This window comes from Lepidochelys olivacea, assembly GCF_965140295.1.
Source record: "Lepidochelys olivacea isolate rLepOli2 genome assembly, chromosome: 9".
Taxonomy (NCBI): Eukaryota; Metazoa; Chordata; order Testudines; family Cheloniidae; genus Lepidochelys; species Lepidochelys olivacea.
The window spans coordinates 54,826,601-54,846,145 of NC_140419.1; the positions used below are offsets into that span (position 1 = coordinate 54,826,601).

Sequence of the window (19,545 nt, forward strand, 5' to 3'; positions counted from 1 at the left end):
CCCCGAAGAGCCACTGAAGCAGACGGAAATAGAACATAGCAGTACTCTGGCCGTGCCCACTATATATCCCCTGGGAAACTCACTCAGCCAGAGGAATTCCTGCAGGAGCAGATCTGTTTGAGTTACAGTTTCTGTGGCACTGAGTTGTACAAAGGGGCTGTATCAGACCAGGTTGTGTAGGTTTTGGTCAGAGCATAATAGGAGCTTCTGCTTACAATAAGGACACAAGGAATAAAACCTGATTGGTGCCATCATATTAAAAACAAATCAGTCTTTATTTTTATTAACTCTTATGTTTTATCAAGCTTCTTATAGTCATAAAAAAACATACATTTATTAGAAGATCACTGGAAATAACACCAAGATCCTCAAGCTGTTCTCCTAAGAAAGATTACGAGGTCTCCAGTTAGACTAGGGTATAATACTGGCAAAACATTATACAAGGTTTTGTGAATTAAAATAGTGCAATTTTTTTTTAATTCTGATCAAGTTTTAAATAGTCAAACCCCAAGTCCCTGCCAGATAATCATACATTCACTGTAAAATGTTCTCATTAAATGTAAATGTTTGTCCTGATCCAGAAAAGGTTCAGCTCAGACTTGTTTTCAGTGAGGACAATGAAATCTCACAAGCCTGGCCTGGTAAACACATGCCCTTCTGCACTTCTCTCAGGCCTCTGGCCAGCATGGCTACTTCCCATGTATCACTGCCATTGGTTGCGCTCTGCCTATTGGTGTATTGTGGCCAGAGGGGGAAGAGTTCATGGTCGTTACAAGGGGATCTTATGGATTTAGGTTTGAGGAACAATCTGTTCCTCAATTCCACTGCCCTTCAGCAGGCCAAGCCCCGCATTTCAAATGGGGTTTTATTTGCATATTTTTGGTGCTGAGGAGCTGCCAGTGACTAAGAGGTATGGAATCATGCTACCGATGTGTAGTCACCTTTCCTGCTGCCCAGCTTCTTAACTCCTATTTCTGTACAATCAATGCACCTACATTCCCCTCTCTGCTGTGCAACAGAGAGGAAGGGAGTAGAGATGTCGGTCAAGCAGCTAATAGCCCCAATCCACGAAGAAAATTAATGTATATACCCTAGTTAACACGTATATTTTCTCCTTTCCCTTCCTTGCGGATTACCAAAATGCAAGCATAACCAGATGCTGTCTTTATAAACTGGCCTCTTCTATTCCATGATGCCCCAATACGATCTTTGCCATCAAAACAGCCTAGTTTGATACATAATCACCAGTTTAGCCAAAATCTAATGAAAAACTGCAGTCTACTTCCATGAATTTACAAGATCTGTGGGCAGGATGATTACATTCTCTGTTAAACCAAGCGAGGGCACGGTGAATGGAAGAGGCAAAATTCTGTCCTGGTAAAGGGGTAAAATTCTGGCCTGGTTAGTCCAAAGCTGTCTTTGGCTCAGGGTGTTGTTGATGGGATGCTGTTTATACCTCTGATCTCAGGTTTGTAATATCTGTGTGAAAAGAAAGATTACAGAGGGGTTGACATTACTGGAAACCCTACTCTGGGTACCAACTACAGTATTTCTAGTGTGCCTGTAACTGTAGTATCCAAGTGTCAGCACGAATTGCTAGCTCTGGCTTGGCGCTAGTGAGGCAAATGCTATAAAGAAGCCCTAAACACAGCTGATCTCCGCTGGGAGTTATAGGGACAAAGATATGATCATGATGCCCACTAAGAGCTGCCTGTTGGACACCTAGTGGAGCTTAGCAAATTATTACCACTGCCATGAATTTACCAACTGTGCCAGGATTACCCCACATACATACAACTATGAGCAAGTGAGGGGCAAATACCTATAATTCCAGGATCAGGAACAGCACTGCCATAATCCTGCCATTTACACTCCAGAGATTAACCAGAATTTAATCTTCCATTTCCATAGCTGACTGCACCCACAAATCACATACCTAGATTGAAGAGGCCTAAGCTGCAGGTGTAATAATTTGCACATGTAAAATTGTAGGCCTGTGTTTGAAAACAGGCTGTAAATTGTCTTCCTATGCAGAGTAAGCAACACAGAGATTTTAAACTGCCCCACTGCCAGAAAGTGATAGAAAGCACAGATGGTCTACCAAATCTAGACACTGCTTACACTTTCTTCTTGCTGCGTGTAGCTCTTACTAACATCCACGAGCACGGACTATGAATGAAATAAAAAAACAATCTAAAGTACAGAGGAAAAGCCATCAACAGAGCATTAGAGAGTTAAGGCTTTTCAAGGGTTCCACCAGCCAGACTGGGATGGGAGATAATTCTAAGCACTGCAGCATGGGAGGGACTGGCAGGTAAGCCCCATATATACAGTCCTTTACCATTTCATTACAATCATAAAGTGAGCAAAGCAGCTTTGAAAATTGTTGTTCAGTCTGTCAGTGTCTACAGTGCAGTTATGAGCTAGAGATACAGTCGATACAGCAGGGCATTCCCCTGTTTCTCAGCAGCACGAAGCTCTCAGGAACTAGCTGGCAGTGTCTTGTAAGGGTTCAGAATCCCTTTGGGGTCCAACATGGCCTTGACTTGCTGCATGAGAAGGACTGCCTCCTGTGGCTTACTGTATTGAATGTAATGCTTCTTCTTGAAGCCCAGTCCATGCTCTGCACTGATACTGCCATTATACTGTGCAGTCCACTTGTACACAAATGGCTCAATGGCATTCAGCAGGGAATGGCTGTAGGACTCAGCTGTGATGTTCAAGTGCAGGTTTCCATCTCCTGGAAGAAAGCATAACAGAGCTGGGTCTGAGATGATTCTGATAGAGAAACTGAATGACCCTGCTATGGAAATTTATCATTGGCTCTGCTGTGTAACAAAACAGCAGAATCTGTGTTATGTCCTGAGAGCAGCTGTCCATTAGTATTCTACAAACAGTGGTTCCTCTCTTCAGACAGTTATGTGCTTGAATAACTCAGAAGGTTTCCTAGCTATTGTGCCATCTCTAAGAAGTACAGTCTGTCAGAAAGCCCTCACAATGTAGAGTAAAATAACTTTCCATTTCCTGATTTAGTGCTTTTAGAACTTCAGCCACAATATTTCTTGTGGCAAAGATTTATCTAAAAGTTACTTCATTAGGATTGTGACATTTTAATTTACCCATACCACATTATTCAATCTCTTCCAATTATATTTTTGCAACCATTTAAATCAGGGGTTCTCAGACTGGGTGTCGGGACCCCTCAGAGGGTCACGAAGTTATTACATGGGGGGTCATGAGCTGTCAGCCTCTATCCCAAACTCTGCTTTGCCTCCAGCATTTATAATGGTGTTAAATATATTTAAAAGTGTTTTTAATTTATAAAGGGGGGGGGGTTGCACTCAGAGGCTTGCTGTGTGAAAGAGGTCACCAGTACAAAAGTTTGAGAACCACTGATTTAAATGTACCTCTGGGTTACATTAATAGAGTTATGTTTTCTTTTGGGCTGCCTCTGAATAATGATCTTTGATTAACATCTAAATATCTATTGACTATTTGGGAATCAAGATAAATCTAAAGTTTTTAGTGATTCATGTTCACTTTGAAAGCTCTCCCAAAAGGGAACATGACTCTTGACATTAATAAGTAGAATTAAAAATAATAATCCAATTTGTTATATAGTCAAATGTGTACAAAAGACAACCTTTATTAAGCAACCTCCTCTTTAAAGACATTGCTCTAAAATATCTTCAAACAGAGAGTGCGTAACAGTGCTCCACTTCTAATGACAGCTCAGCTCTGTTAAGCAATCCATTTGTCTGTCTCCGGAGTAGCTGAAGTCAAGTTTCACTACATAAATTTCAAAATATCCCTTTGCAAATTCCAAGGCCTTTTTATCTGAATTGTATTATTTTAATCACTTTCTTCTGGTGGCTAATGGCTCAGTCATAATTGGTTTACAAATATTGCTACTCCCTCTAACAAGGACAGTGGTTACCTACCAAACATTTACATTTATTATTTGACTGTGCAGATCAAACTTATTGCCCAATTAAATCTACTCAAAACACTAGATAAGGAGCTACAAGGCAACATCTCTTTGAATAACTTCTTATACTGTGCTATTTTTGTTAGTAATTGTTAATGTTATGAAATCAATTTTTCCATTAAGCATAGGGATCATGTCTGAAATTAGTGGATTCCCACATCTCCGACTAGAGCTATAGCTCTCAGTCAGCCAATACCATCTAGTTTCCGTTTCTTAGAAGCTAAACTACAAAAGGAAATCTGTAATGTTTCCCAACTCACCTAGATGGCCATAGCCAACCACATTCTTGGCAGTCTTGCCCAGTCGAGCCCTGGTATCAATCACAAGGTCATATAGTCTCTCCACAGGGAGTGAGATGTCATATTTGTAAACACAGCCATCATGAGTTAGGGCCTCTGTGATCCGCTCCCTCAGAGACCACAATATCTGTGGTTCATTGGATCAAACAGGATAAAGTGGAGCGAGAAAATTAAAATGAACCAAATACATCAGATTTCACTCTTCATTAAGTTTGGGGATACGGGGAGAGGGGCAGGGAACTGTTATCCAACTATATAAGCTACTGTGATGGCCTTATGTCCTCCCTCTGCATATGTATTATCTTACAGCTCTCAGAAACATCCATTTATATTTGTTTGGCAAATTGGCACCATCATATGGTGGAACTATGCATGAGGTCTCTAAATTCATCAATTTCAGATAAAGCAGTACTGGTTAAAATAACTGACTTGCTCAGTACCCTGCCACTGCAGTCTTTGGTTCCCATGCACCTCAGTCCTGCCTTACCAGTACCCTGCTATCTCAGCCCATACAAACCATCTCAGCCTTGACCCACAGCAGCCTCTGGCTCTACATACGGGGCTCCTATCCAACTTTGACTGTGTTTAGTTCCTGTCTCAGAGAAAGGAGAAAACATGTAATTTCATTTTCCTGGATATTTTAGAATGGCTATTTTTCTGTCTAGAGTCAATACTCAGATCTCCTGCCAATGCACTGGCTGCAAGGGAAGGGAAAGACTATGGAAGCATCTCCCCATAAACATTCACAAAGCCACCTCACTGTCCTCTTTAAACTCTCCATTGCCAACAGGGCAACAAAAAACCACAATGGTTAGGCAACTGGTGTGCAATGACCACTACTTATCATACTGACCAGGAGTGTCTCATTGTTTCCTTGTGCTCTCCTGTTGTTTGCTGTATCTATCTGTTGTCTCTTGTCTTGTATTTAAATTGTAAACTCCTTGGGACGGTGGCATCTCTATTATGTGCTGATACAGTGCTTGGCACAATAGGGCCCTAATACAGGACCCTAGGTGCTACTATAATGTAAATAATAATCATCTCAGCTCTATGCTAGTACTCAAAGTTTGCTTCCCATACATGAGTGCAACATGCTGCTGAGACTGAGAGTCCAGTCCAACACAAGATCTTCCACTATACACACCACTGTAACATATTCCAAGGAAGTGAGGGTCAAGGTGTTGTCCAGCACTGCAAATCTTCCCACTTCTAAAGAGGAATAGGGTTATTCTACTCCATCACCTGTCAGCCTCTCTCTATTGTTTTGTTTTGCTGGCTAAGGAAATGAGGAATTTCTCTACTACTTTGTGCTCAAGCAAAATTGCATGCCCAGAGAAAGAAGATTCAGCACCTCCTCATTAACACCATAAGAGAGGGCTATGAGGAAAATATTGGCAGAACATTTGAAAACAGCCAAAAAAATTGTTGGCATATGTTTCACCACATAAACCAAGCTACAGCTTGTCCTCCTGATGTCAGGAGACTTGGGAACTCCTAAGCCACAGAACAAATTGTTTAATCATTCATCAGTGTAAAGTACAAACCCAAATAGAGAATTATTCCATGAGTGTTTGTGTAGGACAGGGAATCACCTTTATTTTCTTATCCTCTGTGGCCACAGTCCCATCTGTCACCAAACCAGAGGCCATGACATGTTCCAAGAAATTGTTCAGCTTTTCTTCATCATGGGCAGAATTGGAGCCTGATGTTTCAATTAAAATATAAAAGGGGCTTCCTGGAAATGAGAGAGGGCAGAAAAAGAGAACAGCCAGTAGAAGATAGGGATTTAATTCAGACGATTAAAAGGTCATCTTGAGAAGTCAGTGGGTTAAAAATAAAGCAACATTCTCTACAGTGACTCCTTTTGTATAAGGTAGAGGGCTGAGATAACTGATCTTCCCAAGCTTCAGCATCCTTTCACCATTCCCTATAGGAATTCTGCTGGCCAAGGCAGGACTGAAATAGCTGGGAATGCCTCCAGAGCTGTGATATGTGGGAAGACCCCCCTCATGAACAGCTGCTCTGCACTCTGCATTGGCTAGAGCGCACAGAGCTCTAGACAGAGCACAATGGATGCGATGTCCTCGACAGTTGGAAATTCTGCAAATATTTTTGATCTTGTCAGAGTATCTGCTTTGTGTTTGAAAGTGAGTATTTCAGAGTGATACTATCCATCTGTATGGAAATAAACTCTGCTACAAGGCATGCAGCTAATCTACTGCTTCCTTCAAGTTAACCAATGTAAATAAAGTCCAAAATTCTGGAAGGATGCACTTTCCTGCTGCATTTCACATAGGTTCCCTCTGAGGAATCGCTCTCTGTTACTCTATAGCCTTGATGCTACATCAGTTGCTCTATGCACTGCCCTTGTTTTAATCACTCTTTATTGTAGCAGCTGCTGTTGCGATGGGGCCAATAACTTAAAATAAAATACGCCCCCCCCCCAATAATACAAAAAATTATGATTCATGTGATGTTTGTTTGAATGTCTCAGAATGACTAAGCTGGGGAGACAGGGAAGTTTGCTCAGTGATAAATTGTTACAATGTTACTGGAATTTATTCAGTCTATTTATTAGGTTACTGTCTCCTTCCTACTCCACAGGACCAGACATAGTCCCTATGAAAAACTGTCTTTTTGCTATCTCTGGAGAGACCCCTTAATAACTGAACATGTAGGCTAAACACTTATCTTGCCCTAGCAGAAGACTAGCTGCTCCTTGGCAAGGTTGGAGTGCAGTGGTGGAACAGTGTGGGGAAGTCCAAACCTCAGTTAACCTGGATACTGGACTCCCTTCTCACCTTTGGAGAGACCTCTCTTTAGATAAACTAAGTATTTAGCCCACCATTCCCTACCTCCTCCCAAAAGAAATCCCCAGAAGATATTAGGTCTTTTTCCACAGCACAATAAAACATCAAGATACCTGGGTTCATAGCAAAGCCTTATACTCCAGATCACCTGTCTATGCACAGTACATTAATTCTAGTACCTGTCACTGGTTTGGACAGTTTGAGGTGGCTCTCAACCAATTTCATGCACTTGTCATCCATGAATTCGTATGCAGACAGGATCTCTCCCAACATGCCTTTGCAGGTAGTGAAAGTTCCAAGAACTTGAGAGAAACTCTGACAACCTTTCCACAGACAACAAACACAGAAAAAATTAAAACTGCTAACATACTAAAAAATATTACCTGGCTCAAAATAGTTTGTCCAGGGTCCAGTAAATAATTAATGATGTATGCTACACAGAACGCTGTTAGAAATGTTTGTGATGGTAAATGTTTAGAGTAGACCATGCAAGTACACCTCTTACCTGACTGGTCTTTTTCATACCAATGATTTTTAGCAAACAGGACACCTTGGATCCTATCAAGATACTTAGGGCACCATTTCCCTATTCCCTAATTATCTGGGCCAGAAGGGTGGTGAAGCAAGGAAGTGGTCAGGCAAAATATAACCAGTACAGCTAAGCACTGGATCCCTTCCCTTCTCTACTTCTACCTACCATTTTTCTACCGGAGAATGACATTTTGCCTGCCAGAGCTAAGCTAAAGCTCAAATGGCATGGTGACAGGTCCCTTGGGAATACCACAGATAAGAGAGTTTTGCTAAATCCGTGACCACAAGTATTTTAATACACACCACCAAACTCTCTCAAATATTTTGTTATTAGAAATAAAATCAAGTTGGTGGTTTACAGCAGTTTACTAACTTGTGACTCTCTCAATTCTCATTCTTTCCCTGCTTCTTCTGTCACTGGTTTCAGCAGTAAAGTTATTAAATAACAGCCCCCAGGATCACCGGACAGCTTCATCTCCAGTAATATACCCCAAATCAATCTCTTGGTCCTCTGATACTGTATGAACAGCATTGCATATTGTTTCTGGTTACCAACACCACAGCTGAAGAGTGAGAGAGGGACAGAGCCTACCTAGGAAGGCCAGATTCACAGACTTGGGTTTCCGTGGACAGAGGATAGAGACAGCAGTAATGACCCCCAAAGTCCCCTCTGACCCAATGAAAAGCTGCTTCAAATCATAGCCAGTATTATCCTTCCGCAGAGAAGCCAAGCAGTTCAGAATGGAGCCATCAGCCAAGACCTGGCAGAGGACAAAGAAACAATACTGATAAACCCTTCATTTCCAATTACATAAATACACACAGGTGATGAGCTGGTGTGAAGAGATAAGATGATCAGAAGCTGCAGCAAACCTCTCAAGAGAGCCCTGCATGGATACATCTGATCCATAAAAATGGTCTGCAGATATCCACAGATTTGCAGGGCTCTACCCCTCAGTGCTGCAAAGTGGTTATATGCTTTTTTCCTTCTCCAGTCGTTGTCCCTCCCCACGCTTTTTCCCTATCACTTCTTCCACATAGCTCTCCCCGTCCAAGGCTCTCTCTCATCTACATCCTGCCCATTTTGCTCCATCAAATTCCTCTCTTCCTTACATGCTCTGCTCATGTGTCTCATGTAAAGCAAGGAACAGTTACACCAATAAGAACAGAAATGTTTTTCATACCAATCAGTGATCTTTCTCTAATGGACATAATCAGCCACAGTACGTAGATTTTAGCTTAGGACAGCTGATGTAACCAATGAAAGTAAAGTGCCAGTTTTAAAACAGTGAGGGTAATTAATCATCAGAAGTAGTAAGTTCTCCATCATTTGAGTCCTTAAACCAAGATTGGATGGGTTTCTAACAGGTATGCTCTAGTTAAAGATTGCCTTGACTTCTTAGACACATTAGAGATGAAAAAGACCACCTGTGTCATGTAATCCTCTCTCCTGCCAATACTGTTCTTTACAACAAACATACTAGTGAATTTTTCAGTCTATCTTTAAATGTTCCAAACACCAGGATTTCCAAAAGTAAGCAGACTATTTTACAACCTAATAGAACTATAAGGCATTCAGCCAACACTTTTCTGTGTTTTAAGTGAACTTCACTAATAGGCTGGTAGCACAACGTATTTTGCCAGACCTTAACGGTTTGCGCTGATATTTTCCATGCACGTTGTCTGCCTCAGCCCTGTATCATAGAATCATAGAAGATTAGGGTTGGAAGAGACCTCAGGAGGTCATCTAGTCCAACCCCCTGCTCAAAGCAGGACCAACACCAACTAAATCATCCCAGCCAGGGCTTTGTCAAGCCAGGCCTTAAAAACCTCTAAGGATGGAGATTCTACCACCTCCCTAGATAACCCCTTCCAGTGCTTCACCACCCTCCTAGTGAAATAGTTTTTTCCTAATATCCAATCTAGACCTCCCTCACTGCAACTTGAGACCATTGCTTCTCGTTCTGTCATCTGCCACCACTGAGAACAGCCTAGCTTCATCCTCTTTTGAACCCTCCTTCAGGTAGTTGAAGGCTGCTATCAAATCCCCCCTCACTCTTCTCCTCTACAGACTAAATAAGCCCAGTTCCCTGCTGGTTTTAAGATTATATAGCAAGCGGCCACTAAGAGATAGCTACAGGTAGGATCTCTGTAAGCAGAGGTACGAAGTTACAATTTCCAAGTTTTAACTAAAAGAGCTCTCTCCCCACTTCTTAGCACTACAAGGCCATCTAACATCATTGGATGTTACCAGTAAGACAATGGTTAAAATAGGAGGTTGAGAGTTAACTTTTAAAATATCTCTGTATCAAAAAATACTCATGTAAAGTCTTTTAACAACACTATTCAGGAGAGCTAGAAAAGTAATATTTTAAGGATGGCTGGAAATCTGGAGAATCTGACAGCAGAGAACCACTCAAATGTAGGGCAGGAAGTAACCTCAAAAATCATCAAGTCCAGCCCCCTGTGCTGAGGCAGGACCAAGTTGTGACACCCTGGCACCCTCTTATTCACCATCACATAATTAGGATATGTTTTGCACAAAGTATGCCTTGTGAGGTACCATTCTAAAAGTCTTGATCTGATAGACGTTAATCTCTCGTTGGATTATATGTGCTACCATTGTATGTGAAGTTATGAAATTTGGCTAGGTATGTGTGTAGCCAGACAGACAGACAGCCCCCCCTCCGCCCCCCTCAGACCAGCATTGCTGGAAACACAGGAGGAAGCCGGAACAGGGCACTTAACATATATTCCAGCGCAGCCTTTGAAGCTGTGAAAGCACAGGTGTGCTGCTACAATGTGCCTCTGGGAACAGATACAAGGATTAAGCTCACAGCAGCCCACCCCAGCCCTCTGTGGAGATAGAGGCGGTTAGGGACTATTTAGAAAAGCTGGACGTGCACAAGTCCATGGGGCCGGACGAGTTGCATCCGAGAGTGCTGAAGGAATTGGCGGCTGTGATTGCAGAGCCACTGGCCATTATCTTTGAAAACTCGTGGCGAACCGGGGAAGTCCCGGATGACTGGAAAAAGGCTAATGTAGTGCCAATCTTTAAAAAAGGGAAGAAGGAAGATCCTGGGAACTACAGGCCAGTCAGCCTCACCTCAGTCCCTGGAAAAATCATGGAGCAGGTCCTCAAAGAATCAATCCTGAAGCACTTGCATGAGAGGAAAGTGATCAGGAACAGCCAGCATGGATTCACCAAGGGAAGGTCATGCCTGACTAATCTTATCGCCTTTTATGATGAGATTACTGGTTCTGTGGATGAAGGGAAAGCAGTGGATGTATTGTTTCTTGACTTTAGCAAAGCTTTTGACACGGTCTCCCATAGTATTCTTGTCAGCAAGTTAAGGAAGTATGGGCTGGATGAATGCACTATAAGGTGGGTAGAAAGCTGGTTAAATTGTCGGGCTCAACGGGTAGTGATCAATGGCTCCATGTCTAGTTGGCAGCCGGTATCAAGTGGAGTGCCCCAAGGGTCGGTCCTGGGGCCGGTTTTATTCAATATCTTCATAAATGATCTGGAGGATGGTGTGGATTGCACTCTCAGCAAATTTGCGGATGATACTAAACTGGGAGGAGTGGTAGATACGCTGGAGGGGAGGGATAGGATACAGAAGGACCTAGACCAATTGGAAGATTGGGCCAAAAGGAATCTGATGAGGTTCAATAAGGATAAGTGCAGGGTCCTGCACTTAGGACGGAAGAACCCAATGCACAGCTACAGACTAGGGACCGAATGGCTAGGCAGCAGTTCTGCGGAAAAGGACCTAGGGGTGACAGTGGACGAGAAGCTGGATATGAGTCAACAGTGTGCCCTTGTTGCCAAGAAGGCCAATGGCATTTTGGGATGTATAAGTAGGGGCATAGCGAGCAGATCGAGGGACGTGATCGTTCCCCTCTATTCGACATTGGTGAGGCCTCATCTGGAGTACTGTGTCCAGTTTTGGGCCCCACACTTCAAGAAGGATGTGGATAAATTGGAGAGAGTCCAGCGAAGGGCAACAAAAATGATTAGGGGTCTGGAACACATGAGTTATGAGGAGAGGCTGAGGGAGCTGGGATTGTTTAGCCTGCAGAAGAGAAGAATGAGGGGGGATTTGATAGCTGCTTTCAACTACCTGAAAGGGGGTTCCAAAGAGGATGGCTCTAGACTGTTCTCAATGGTAGCAGATGACAGAACGAGGAGTAATGGTCTCAAGTTGCAGTGGGGGAGGTTTAGATTGGATATTAGGAAAAACTTTTTCACTAAGAGGGTGGTGAAACACTGGAATGCGTTACCTAGGGAGGTGGTAGAATCTCCTTCCTTAGAGGTTTTTAAGGTCAGGCTTGACAAAGCCCTGGCTGGGATGATTTAACTGGGAATTGGTCCTGCTTTGAGCAGGGGGTTGGACTAGATGACCTTCTGGGGTCCCTTCCAACCCTGATATTCTATGATTCTATGAGCAGGCAGAGGCCCTGTGACAGACATGGCTCTTAGCCCCTACTAATAGCGTGATGCACACACACCAACATCCTAGGTGGGAAAATATTTACCCTGATAAAAGAAATGTCCAGTAGTCGACACTTATTGTTTCTCTCCCTTGCAAGTGTAAACTACTCTTGCGAAAGCTGGCGTCACCCCAACAGACCAGCCTCAATTTGGCATAAGAAAGGAGAAAGAGAATAAAGGAGTACAGAGGTATAAGTAGGGGACCTACAGCACCATGATTTTTGAGTGCTTTTCACTATCTATCTGCTGGTCAGATAAGTGACAGCCTCCCAAGGCTTCTGCAGCTAAGAGGGTCCCTAAGCCTTGTCCCTTATTCGTCTTTCCGCGGAATTGAGTGACCGATCCTGGCTTGGCACCGCTGGAATCGAGAGATGCAAGGAGGGTAAGAAGCACCCACACCTGATCTCCTATCTTTAGTGTACACATATTTTGAAATAGAGCTCTATACTTTGTTTTCTTTCTTTGGGATTGTGGCTTCAGTTTTGTAACTTGTTTGTGTGTGTAACATCTCTACATTTAAATAAGTAGGCACTAGCAATTTTGTAACCACATGATTAGAATCTAGCTTAATAAATTTTGGTAACCATTTATGCATAAGCCTGACTTGTTTTCTCTGGTTTACTGTAAAGCAGCCAACACAATTAAAGAACCTCAGCCATTTTGGCTCTAAAGCCTGGCCATTAGGTGAGAGTACTAAGAGCCTAGCGTTGAGTTGTGCCGCCTCCACGGGGCAAACTCTTGGGGCACCTGTCAGTCAATCCTGGCTGCCCACTGCGAAGGAGCTCTGAGCTCTAGCAGTTAAAGTCACGGGTGTGGAGAGGCTCTTAGTGCTGCCATTGGGGCACCTGTCAGTCAGTATTGACTGCCCGCTGCGAAGGAGCTCTGAGCTCTAGCAGTTAAAGTCACGGGTGGTTAGGACCTTGGGGCATCCGTCAGCCTAGCCCGGGCTGCCTGCCGCGAAGGGACAGTGCGTCCTAGCGGTTAAAGTCACGGATGGTATAAACGGGCATAGCTGGCACCAAACATCCTTGGCCGTCAGCTAACAATGTGTTACTGAAACATGTTGTGAAAACAGCCACAAGCAACCTTTCAGGTACAACAATAAAAAGACCAAACAATGTTAATGCCTTATTGAGGAAACGCACACGAACACAAGGATTACCCCAGGAGCTGTGTACAACAGAAACCTCTCAGAGACAGCACTACTGTTTGGACCCAGGTCACAGCAAAAGAACTTTCCAGCAAGTAGAAAAAAAAATATAAAAGGGGGAAATGACAACATGAAGGTACCTCACTCTCCCTATAACAACCTGTGCACCTGAAAACACCTGAGGAACAAAGACTGAACTGGGGGAAGTGATGATCCCAGGCTAAAGGGATTTCTAGCCTATGTATGAAAACTTGGGAAACCGAAGCTGCTAAGCAAAGGCAGCTTGTGCCTTAAGAATCTGCCAGCCTGTTTATCACTCAGGGTGAGAATCTGCCAATCCATATCCTACCTATTTAGTATGTTAAACTCAGTTTGCATTTTTATTTACTGCATAATCTGCTTTGATCTGTTTGCTATCACTTATAATCAATTAAAATCTATCTTTTGTAGTTAATAAACTTATTTTATGTTTTAATCCAAAACAGTGTACATTTGATTAAGGTGTCTAGGGAAAATCTCATCTTGGTTTCCACAAGTGTGCATGGTCCTCTTCACATTGAGGGAGACACAGACCAAGTGTTAAACCCATATACTGGCTAGATTTGACCAGGGCAAGACGGTACTGGTCTGTAGTCCTAGGCTGGGAAGCTGGTGGTTAGAGAGTCTGCCGGTAACTGCAGCTGGGTGTGTCTCTACCTGTGTGAATGCTGGTGAAAGTGCAGGCTGGATGGCTTTGCAGCTTGTCACAGCAGTTAAGTGTGAGAGGGAGCCCAGGCTGGTGGATCAGAGGGCTTAGTGGTACCCCAGTTCCAGGCAGCATCCCAAGGGCAACCCATCACACAGATAAACCTAGACCATCCCTGACAGGTGTTTGAAGGGTTTTAAGAACAGGCTAGACAACAAGGGATTCCACAACCTCTCTTGGAAGCCTTTTCCAGTGCTTAACTACCCTTAGAGAGGAGGAAAAACTTTCTAACTCCAACCAAAATCTGACATTACACCCATTACTTCTTGTCCTCCCTTCAGTGGACATGGGGAATTGATCACAGTCCCCTTTATAACAGCCCTTAACATACTGGAAGACTTATCAGGTTCCCCTCTCAGCCTTTTCTTCTCAAGACTAAACATGCCCAGTTTTTTAACCTTTTCTCATAGTCCAGGTTATCTAAACCTTTTTATCATTTTTGTTGGTCCAGAGGAGAGCACTGTTCTCTCTAATTTTTTAGATCCATGTGCAGAATGAATTTTGTAATGTGCACCAATATGGAGCTGATGCATGGTGGGGGTGGGATCGAGGGCTTTAGTGTGGGAGGGGGCTCAGGGCTAGGGCAGAGGATTGGGGTGTGGAGGGGGGGGTGAGGGCTCTGGCTAGGGGTGCGGGCTTTGAGGTGGGGCTGGGGATGAGGGGTCCGGGAGGGGGGCTCAGAGGTGGGGCAGAGAGTTGGGTGCAGGGGGTGACTGCTCCAATTAGGGATGAATGCTTTGGGATGGGGCCAGGGATGAGGGGTTTGGGGTTCAGGCTGCCCTGGGGCTGCGGCAGGGAGAGAGGACTTCCCCCAGCCCTCTCTCTCTGCTGCAGCTCAGCACCCGGTGAGAGGCGCTTCTCCCTGGCTGTGGCCGCTCTGGCATGCCTGGGCTGGGGGAGGGGCTCTTCTCCCTGGCAACTCTGGGCTGGGCCAAGGGAGGGGATCCTCTCCATGACAGCTCCAGCAGGCCTGGACTGGGCCAGGGCTCCTCTCCCCGGCTGTGGCAGTTCTGGTGGGCCTGGGCCGGGTGAAGGGCTCCTCTCCTCGGCAGCTCCAGCGGGTCTTGGCTGGGTCAGGGGAAGGGCTCCTCTTCCCGGCTGCGGCCATTCCAGCGGGCCTGGGCTGGGTGAGGGACTTCTCTCCCCAGAAGCTCCAGCGGGCCTTGATAGCCTGCAGTGCAGCTGCACAGCTTACAGGGGAATTTAGCTCTGGACTCTCTCCAGTTTGTCCACCTCTCTCAAAGTGTGGGCCGACAACTGGACACACAGTACTCCAGCTGAGGCCTCACCAGTGCTGAATAGAGCAGGACAACTACTTCCCATGTCTTACATAGCACACTCCTGTTAATACACCCTAGAATTACATTAGCCTTTTTCACAACTGCATCACACTGTTAACTCGTATGCAATTAGTGATCCACTATAACCTCCGATTCTATTCAGCAGTACTACCACCGAACTAATTATGCCCCATTTTGTAGTTGTGCATTTGATTTTTCGTTCCTAAGCATAGTACTTTGTACTTGTCTTTATTAAACTTCATCTTGTTGATTTCTGACTAATTCTCGAATTTGTCAAGGTCATTTTAAATTTTAATCCCATTCTCCAAAGTGCTTGCAACCTCTCCCAGCTTGGTGTCGTGATGTACATTTCTAGAATAACAGGAATATAAAAACAGGATGGTGGCAGGATACAGGATGGAAAGAAGTTCAGATACAGAAAGCAGCTACAAGACACTCATCTTACCACTTCCAGTCCCAGAACTGTCCCTCGGAGAGAGCCGTACCTCAACAGCCTCAGGCCTCCTGCATTTGTTGCCACATTACCACCAATGTGGCAGCTGCCCTTTGCCCCAAGGTCAAGTGGCATGATGAAGTCCAGCTCCTCAAGATACGTGTTCAGGTTCTCTAAAATACAGCCAGCCTGGCAAACAAGGATTCCTGAAAACAAAAGAATCAAGCTACAATTTGACACACAGAAATGGTCTCCTAAAGAGGCAGGACAGCGGTAAGCAACTAGGACCTCCTCTTTCTCCAAAACTTCTACCCTGATGGTACAATTCAAATCCAAAACAACTCTTGTCATGGCTCTATCTCCCTCCTACTGAAGTCTATGGGAGTTTTGACACTGACTTCAGGAGGCAAAGGTCCTGGATTGGTATCTGGAACACCGCGGTACCAAATATTTCTCTCCCTTTAATTTTCCCTTACCTCAACTTTTTAAGAACTTTAATGTTCACATCAACCAGAGGTTTTCTCATTCCCCAAGTCCAACCACATATGCATACTTTTCCCATTTCTCTCCTCCACAAATGCCAGTGCAGACTGGCCATAAACCTGGCAGATCCTTTCTTCAATACAGCTGTAATTTATGTCCTACCCTTTACTATCAGATCCAGATAGTATCCCATATGGATTTCTTAAACAGATACTGGGATGAGTTCAGGTAGTCCTTTTCCTTCCCCCAGTCTCCATGTACTATCAGAAACAACATCAGAAGAATCCTGGATTCAGGAAGCCCCTGCTGCCTCTTCGTGGTGCTGCTGGTCTGGATCCCTGCTGATACTACACTAAGCACCTCTCTGAAGGAGGGCAGGATTCAGAGGACTAAAAGATGAGCCCTTTTACATTAGAAGAAATATATTTACCAGACACACTGTTGAAGCTGATGACCTGGTTCATCAGAGCTGTGGAGAGAATAATCTCATCAAAGACAGGAACGCTGCCCCCCACAAGGCCAGTGTTACCTCCCTGGGGGTTTACCGCCAAGTTCCTTTTGTTACAATACCTGAAAGGGAACACATTGTTCAAAGGTCACACTGCTCAGAGCCATGCCCCACCTCCCTTCTGCATGCCTCTGGGAGATTTGTTCTCACATGCACATGTGCAGTTGGATGAATCGGTTGTCCTCACCAACACTAATTGTTTCAGTCCTAAAAACTGAATTTGAGATGAAGGGCCAGTTTCAGATAGCGAGTGAGAAAACACAACTCCTGCTGATGCCAATAGGCCTTGAATAAAGGAATATAAATGTAGGACCAATACAATATTTTTACTCCCAACAGCAGTCAATTCCTTTTAGAAACTAATTCTTCATGAGGCTGCCTTTGTTAGCAAATCTCTATCACACTGCTGCATGTTCTTTCCACCTCATCACATGGGATTTTCATTTCTTTGGTTTTGCTGGGGCTCCGTGTCCCCCAGCGCAGCGGTGTGTGGGAGCTCCAGGGTCCCCCTGCCCATGGGACTGGGCAGCAGCGGGGAGTTCCCCCGCCACCGGTCAACTGCAGCATCTGTCGGCCACCCGCTGCCTGCTGGGCAGCTGCGGGGAGTTCTCCGACCTGCGGCTGGGCAGCTGCAGGGGGCCTCCTGCCACGGCTAGGCAGCTGCGGGATCCGCCGGCTACCTGCCACAGCTGGGCAGCTACGGAGTCCCCCCCACCAGGGTGAAGGCTGGGAGCTGTGGGGGCAGGGCTGGCTGGGAGCTCTAGCCCCAGGTTAGAAAATGTCATGGAGGTCAATGGAAGTCATGGAATCCGCGACTTCTGTGACCTCATCGTAGCCTTATTTATAGAGAACTATGGGTGCGTGCAGGACATCTTACAGAACAAGTAAAAAGACAGGTCTCTGCCCCACAGAGCTTACAATCTAATTCCAAAATTGCAGTCTAAGTTAATTCCCTGCTTAGACCTCATACACATGTACAGGGTGGAGGATTAAGAAAGGACCAAGAACAGAAGGCCAATTCAGACTCTTAGAGGGAATACAGGATACTATCAGGAACAGCTGTTTACTAGCAAGGGGCCTTCAAGAAGGTAAAGTGCCACAACCAGTTCTTACACAGCTGTGATGCATCTCAGGATAAGGACTATGTAGTTATGTAAAAATATTTTTAGTTTCTCTTGTAACTAATGGACTTTAAAAATCCCCTCTAAAACCTTTTAGAACTCGGAAAATATGGTGTTCTTTTGTTGCTGAACCAAGAGATATCCTGAATCCTGCAAGTTCCAGTTGTATTAAGTGTACAAAGCTGCAGTGTACTAGAAAATATTTCAAAAATGCAGATCTTGATGGTAGAAGGTTTTAGGGTCACTTTACATTTTGTTGTAACACACCTGGTATTGGGCTCATACACTGTTGTAAAATATGATCAACCTTTTTAACTGTAAAAAGAAAAGGAGGACTTGTGGCACCTTAGAGACTAACCAATTTATTAGAGCATAAGCTTTCGTGAGCTACAGCTCACTTCCTCAGATGCATATCGTGGAAACTGCAGCAGGCTTTATATATACACAGAGAATATGAAACAATACCTATTCCCACCCCACTGTCCAGCAGGACAGTGGGGTGGGAATAGGTATTGTTTCATATTCTCTGTGTATATATAAAGCCTGCTGCAGTTTCCACGATATGCATCTGAGGAAGTGAGCTGTAGCTCACGAAAGCTTATGCTCTAATAAATTGGTTAGTCTCTAAGGTGCCACAAGTCCTCCTTTTCTTTTTGCGAATACAGACTAACACGGCTGCTACTCTGAAACCTTTTTAACTGTCTGAACCACCAAGTGGTGAGCCTGTGTACTGCTGCTAAATTAGGGCTCGATTCTACACCCAGTGACACCTAGGAAAGTACTGTCATTGACTTAAAAAGATATAGAATCAGATCTTCAGGTTCAGGAGCTGTTTGAAGCTGGGATCAGGCTCAAGGTTTCTCTGGGAGGATTTATTTTGAATCTCTTATTTTATCTTCCTTTTGTTCTCCTAATCTCCTTTTTCCCCTTTGGCTATTTTTCTCCTTCAGCCTGAGCTTGTTGTGACCTTCCGAGGGTGGTCCCTTCCTACTATTGGCACTGTTTCCAATTAGGTCAGTTCAGTGGAGCAGAGAAATCACTAGTGATGAGACGTCACCCTCTAAACCCTCCCCTGCTGCACACACACACTCTACTACTTAGTATTTTCTAATCAGGGCCACAGGGGTGTGGACCTGAGAAGCCAGATGTTTCCCATTTGGCATTTATAATATTTGTTACTTGTTCTCAGTGATCACATTGCTAGTTAGGAACCCATTACCTTTCCTAACCATTTGAAAGCTCTCTTGGTCTAGCTTTTATAGTTAGACTGGATTTTGCTCATTCATGCACATTACCTGGTTTCTTGATTAAATCTGGTATCAATGTCAAATGATATAATGAGAAAGTTAGTAGAACAGAGCAAAGACAGAATTCAGAGATAATAAAACAGAAGCACTAAGTAGCAAAGATCAGTTAAAAATATGTAAATTACCTGAGAATCTCAGATACCTCTGCTGCTGTCCGTGGCCTCAGCAACATAGTACTGCAGCCTGCAATGGAAGTAAGGTATGGTAAAATCAATCTGAAGCAAAGACTGTGGCCAAAAAGAAAAACCTGACATCTTTTGGTATTTCTGACACTAGTGGCAACAGAACATGCCAGGGCCACCTGCACCATGAGGTTCAATTATGAGGTGAGGTTACTTGTTCCTTGGTCTAGGAGCACAGGAAAAATCATGGAA

General features: G+C 44.2%; 1 protein-coding gene across 3 annotated transcripts in view; it reads right to left on the reverse strand.

Annotated features, from left to right (window-relative positions):
* Positions 1 to 242: 242 nt before the first annotated feature.
* D2HGDH (D-2-hydroxyglutarate dehydrogenase) overlaps positions 243 to 19,545 on the reverse strand; it is a 32,094-nt gene continuing 12,791 nt past the window's right edge. For 2 of the 3 annotated variants that reach the window (XM_084638828.1, XM_084638830.1), the window contains 8 exons: positions 19,297 to 19,354; positions 16,666 to 16,805; positions 15,765 to 15,958; positions 8,221 to 8,389; positions 7,277 to 7,420; positions 5,880 to 6,022; positions 4,249 to 4,414; positions 243 to 2,740 (listed from right to left, as the gene is read on the reverse strand). In XM_084638828.1, coding sequence (XP_084494954.1) covers positions 2,481 to 2,740; positions 4,249 to 4,414; positions 5,880 to 6,022; positions 7,277 to 7,420; positions 8,221 to 8,389; positions 15,765 to 15,958; positions 16,666 to 16,805; positions 19,297 to 19,354 — 1,274 coding nt within the window. In that variant the 3' untranslated portion in view covers positions 243 to 2,480. The remainder of the gene's footprint in view (positions 2,741 to 4,248; positions 4,415 to 5,879; positions 6,023 to 7,276; positions 7,421 to 8,220; positions 8,390 to 15,764; positions 15,959 to 16,665; positions 16,806 to 19,296; positions 19,355 to 19,545) is intronic. The other variant, XM_084638829.1, reaches the window with a different exon arrangement.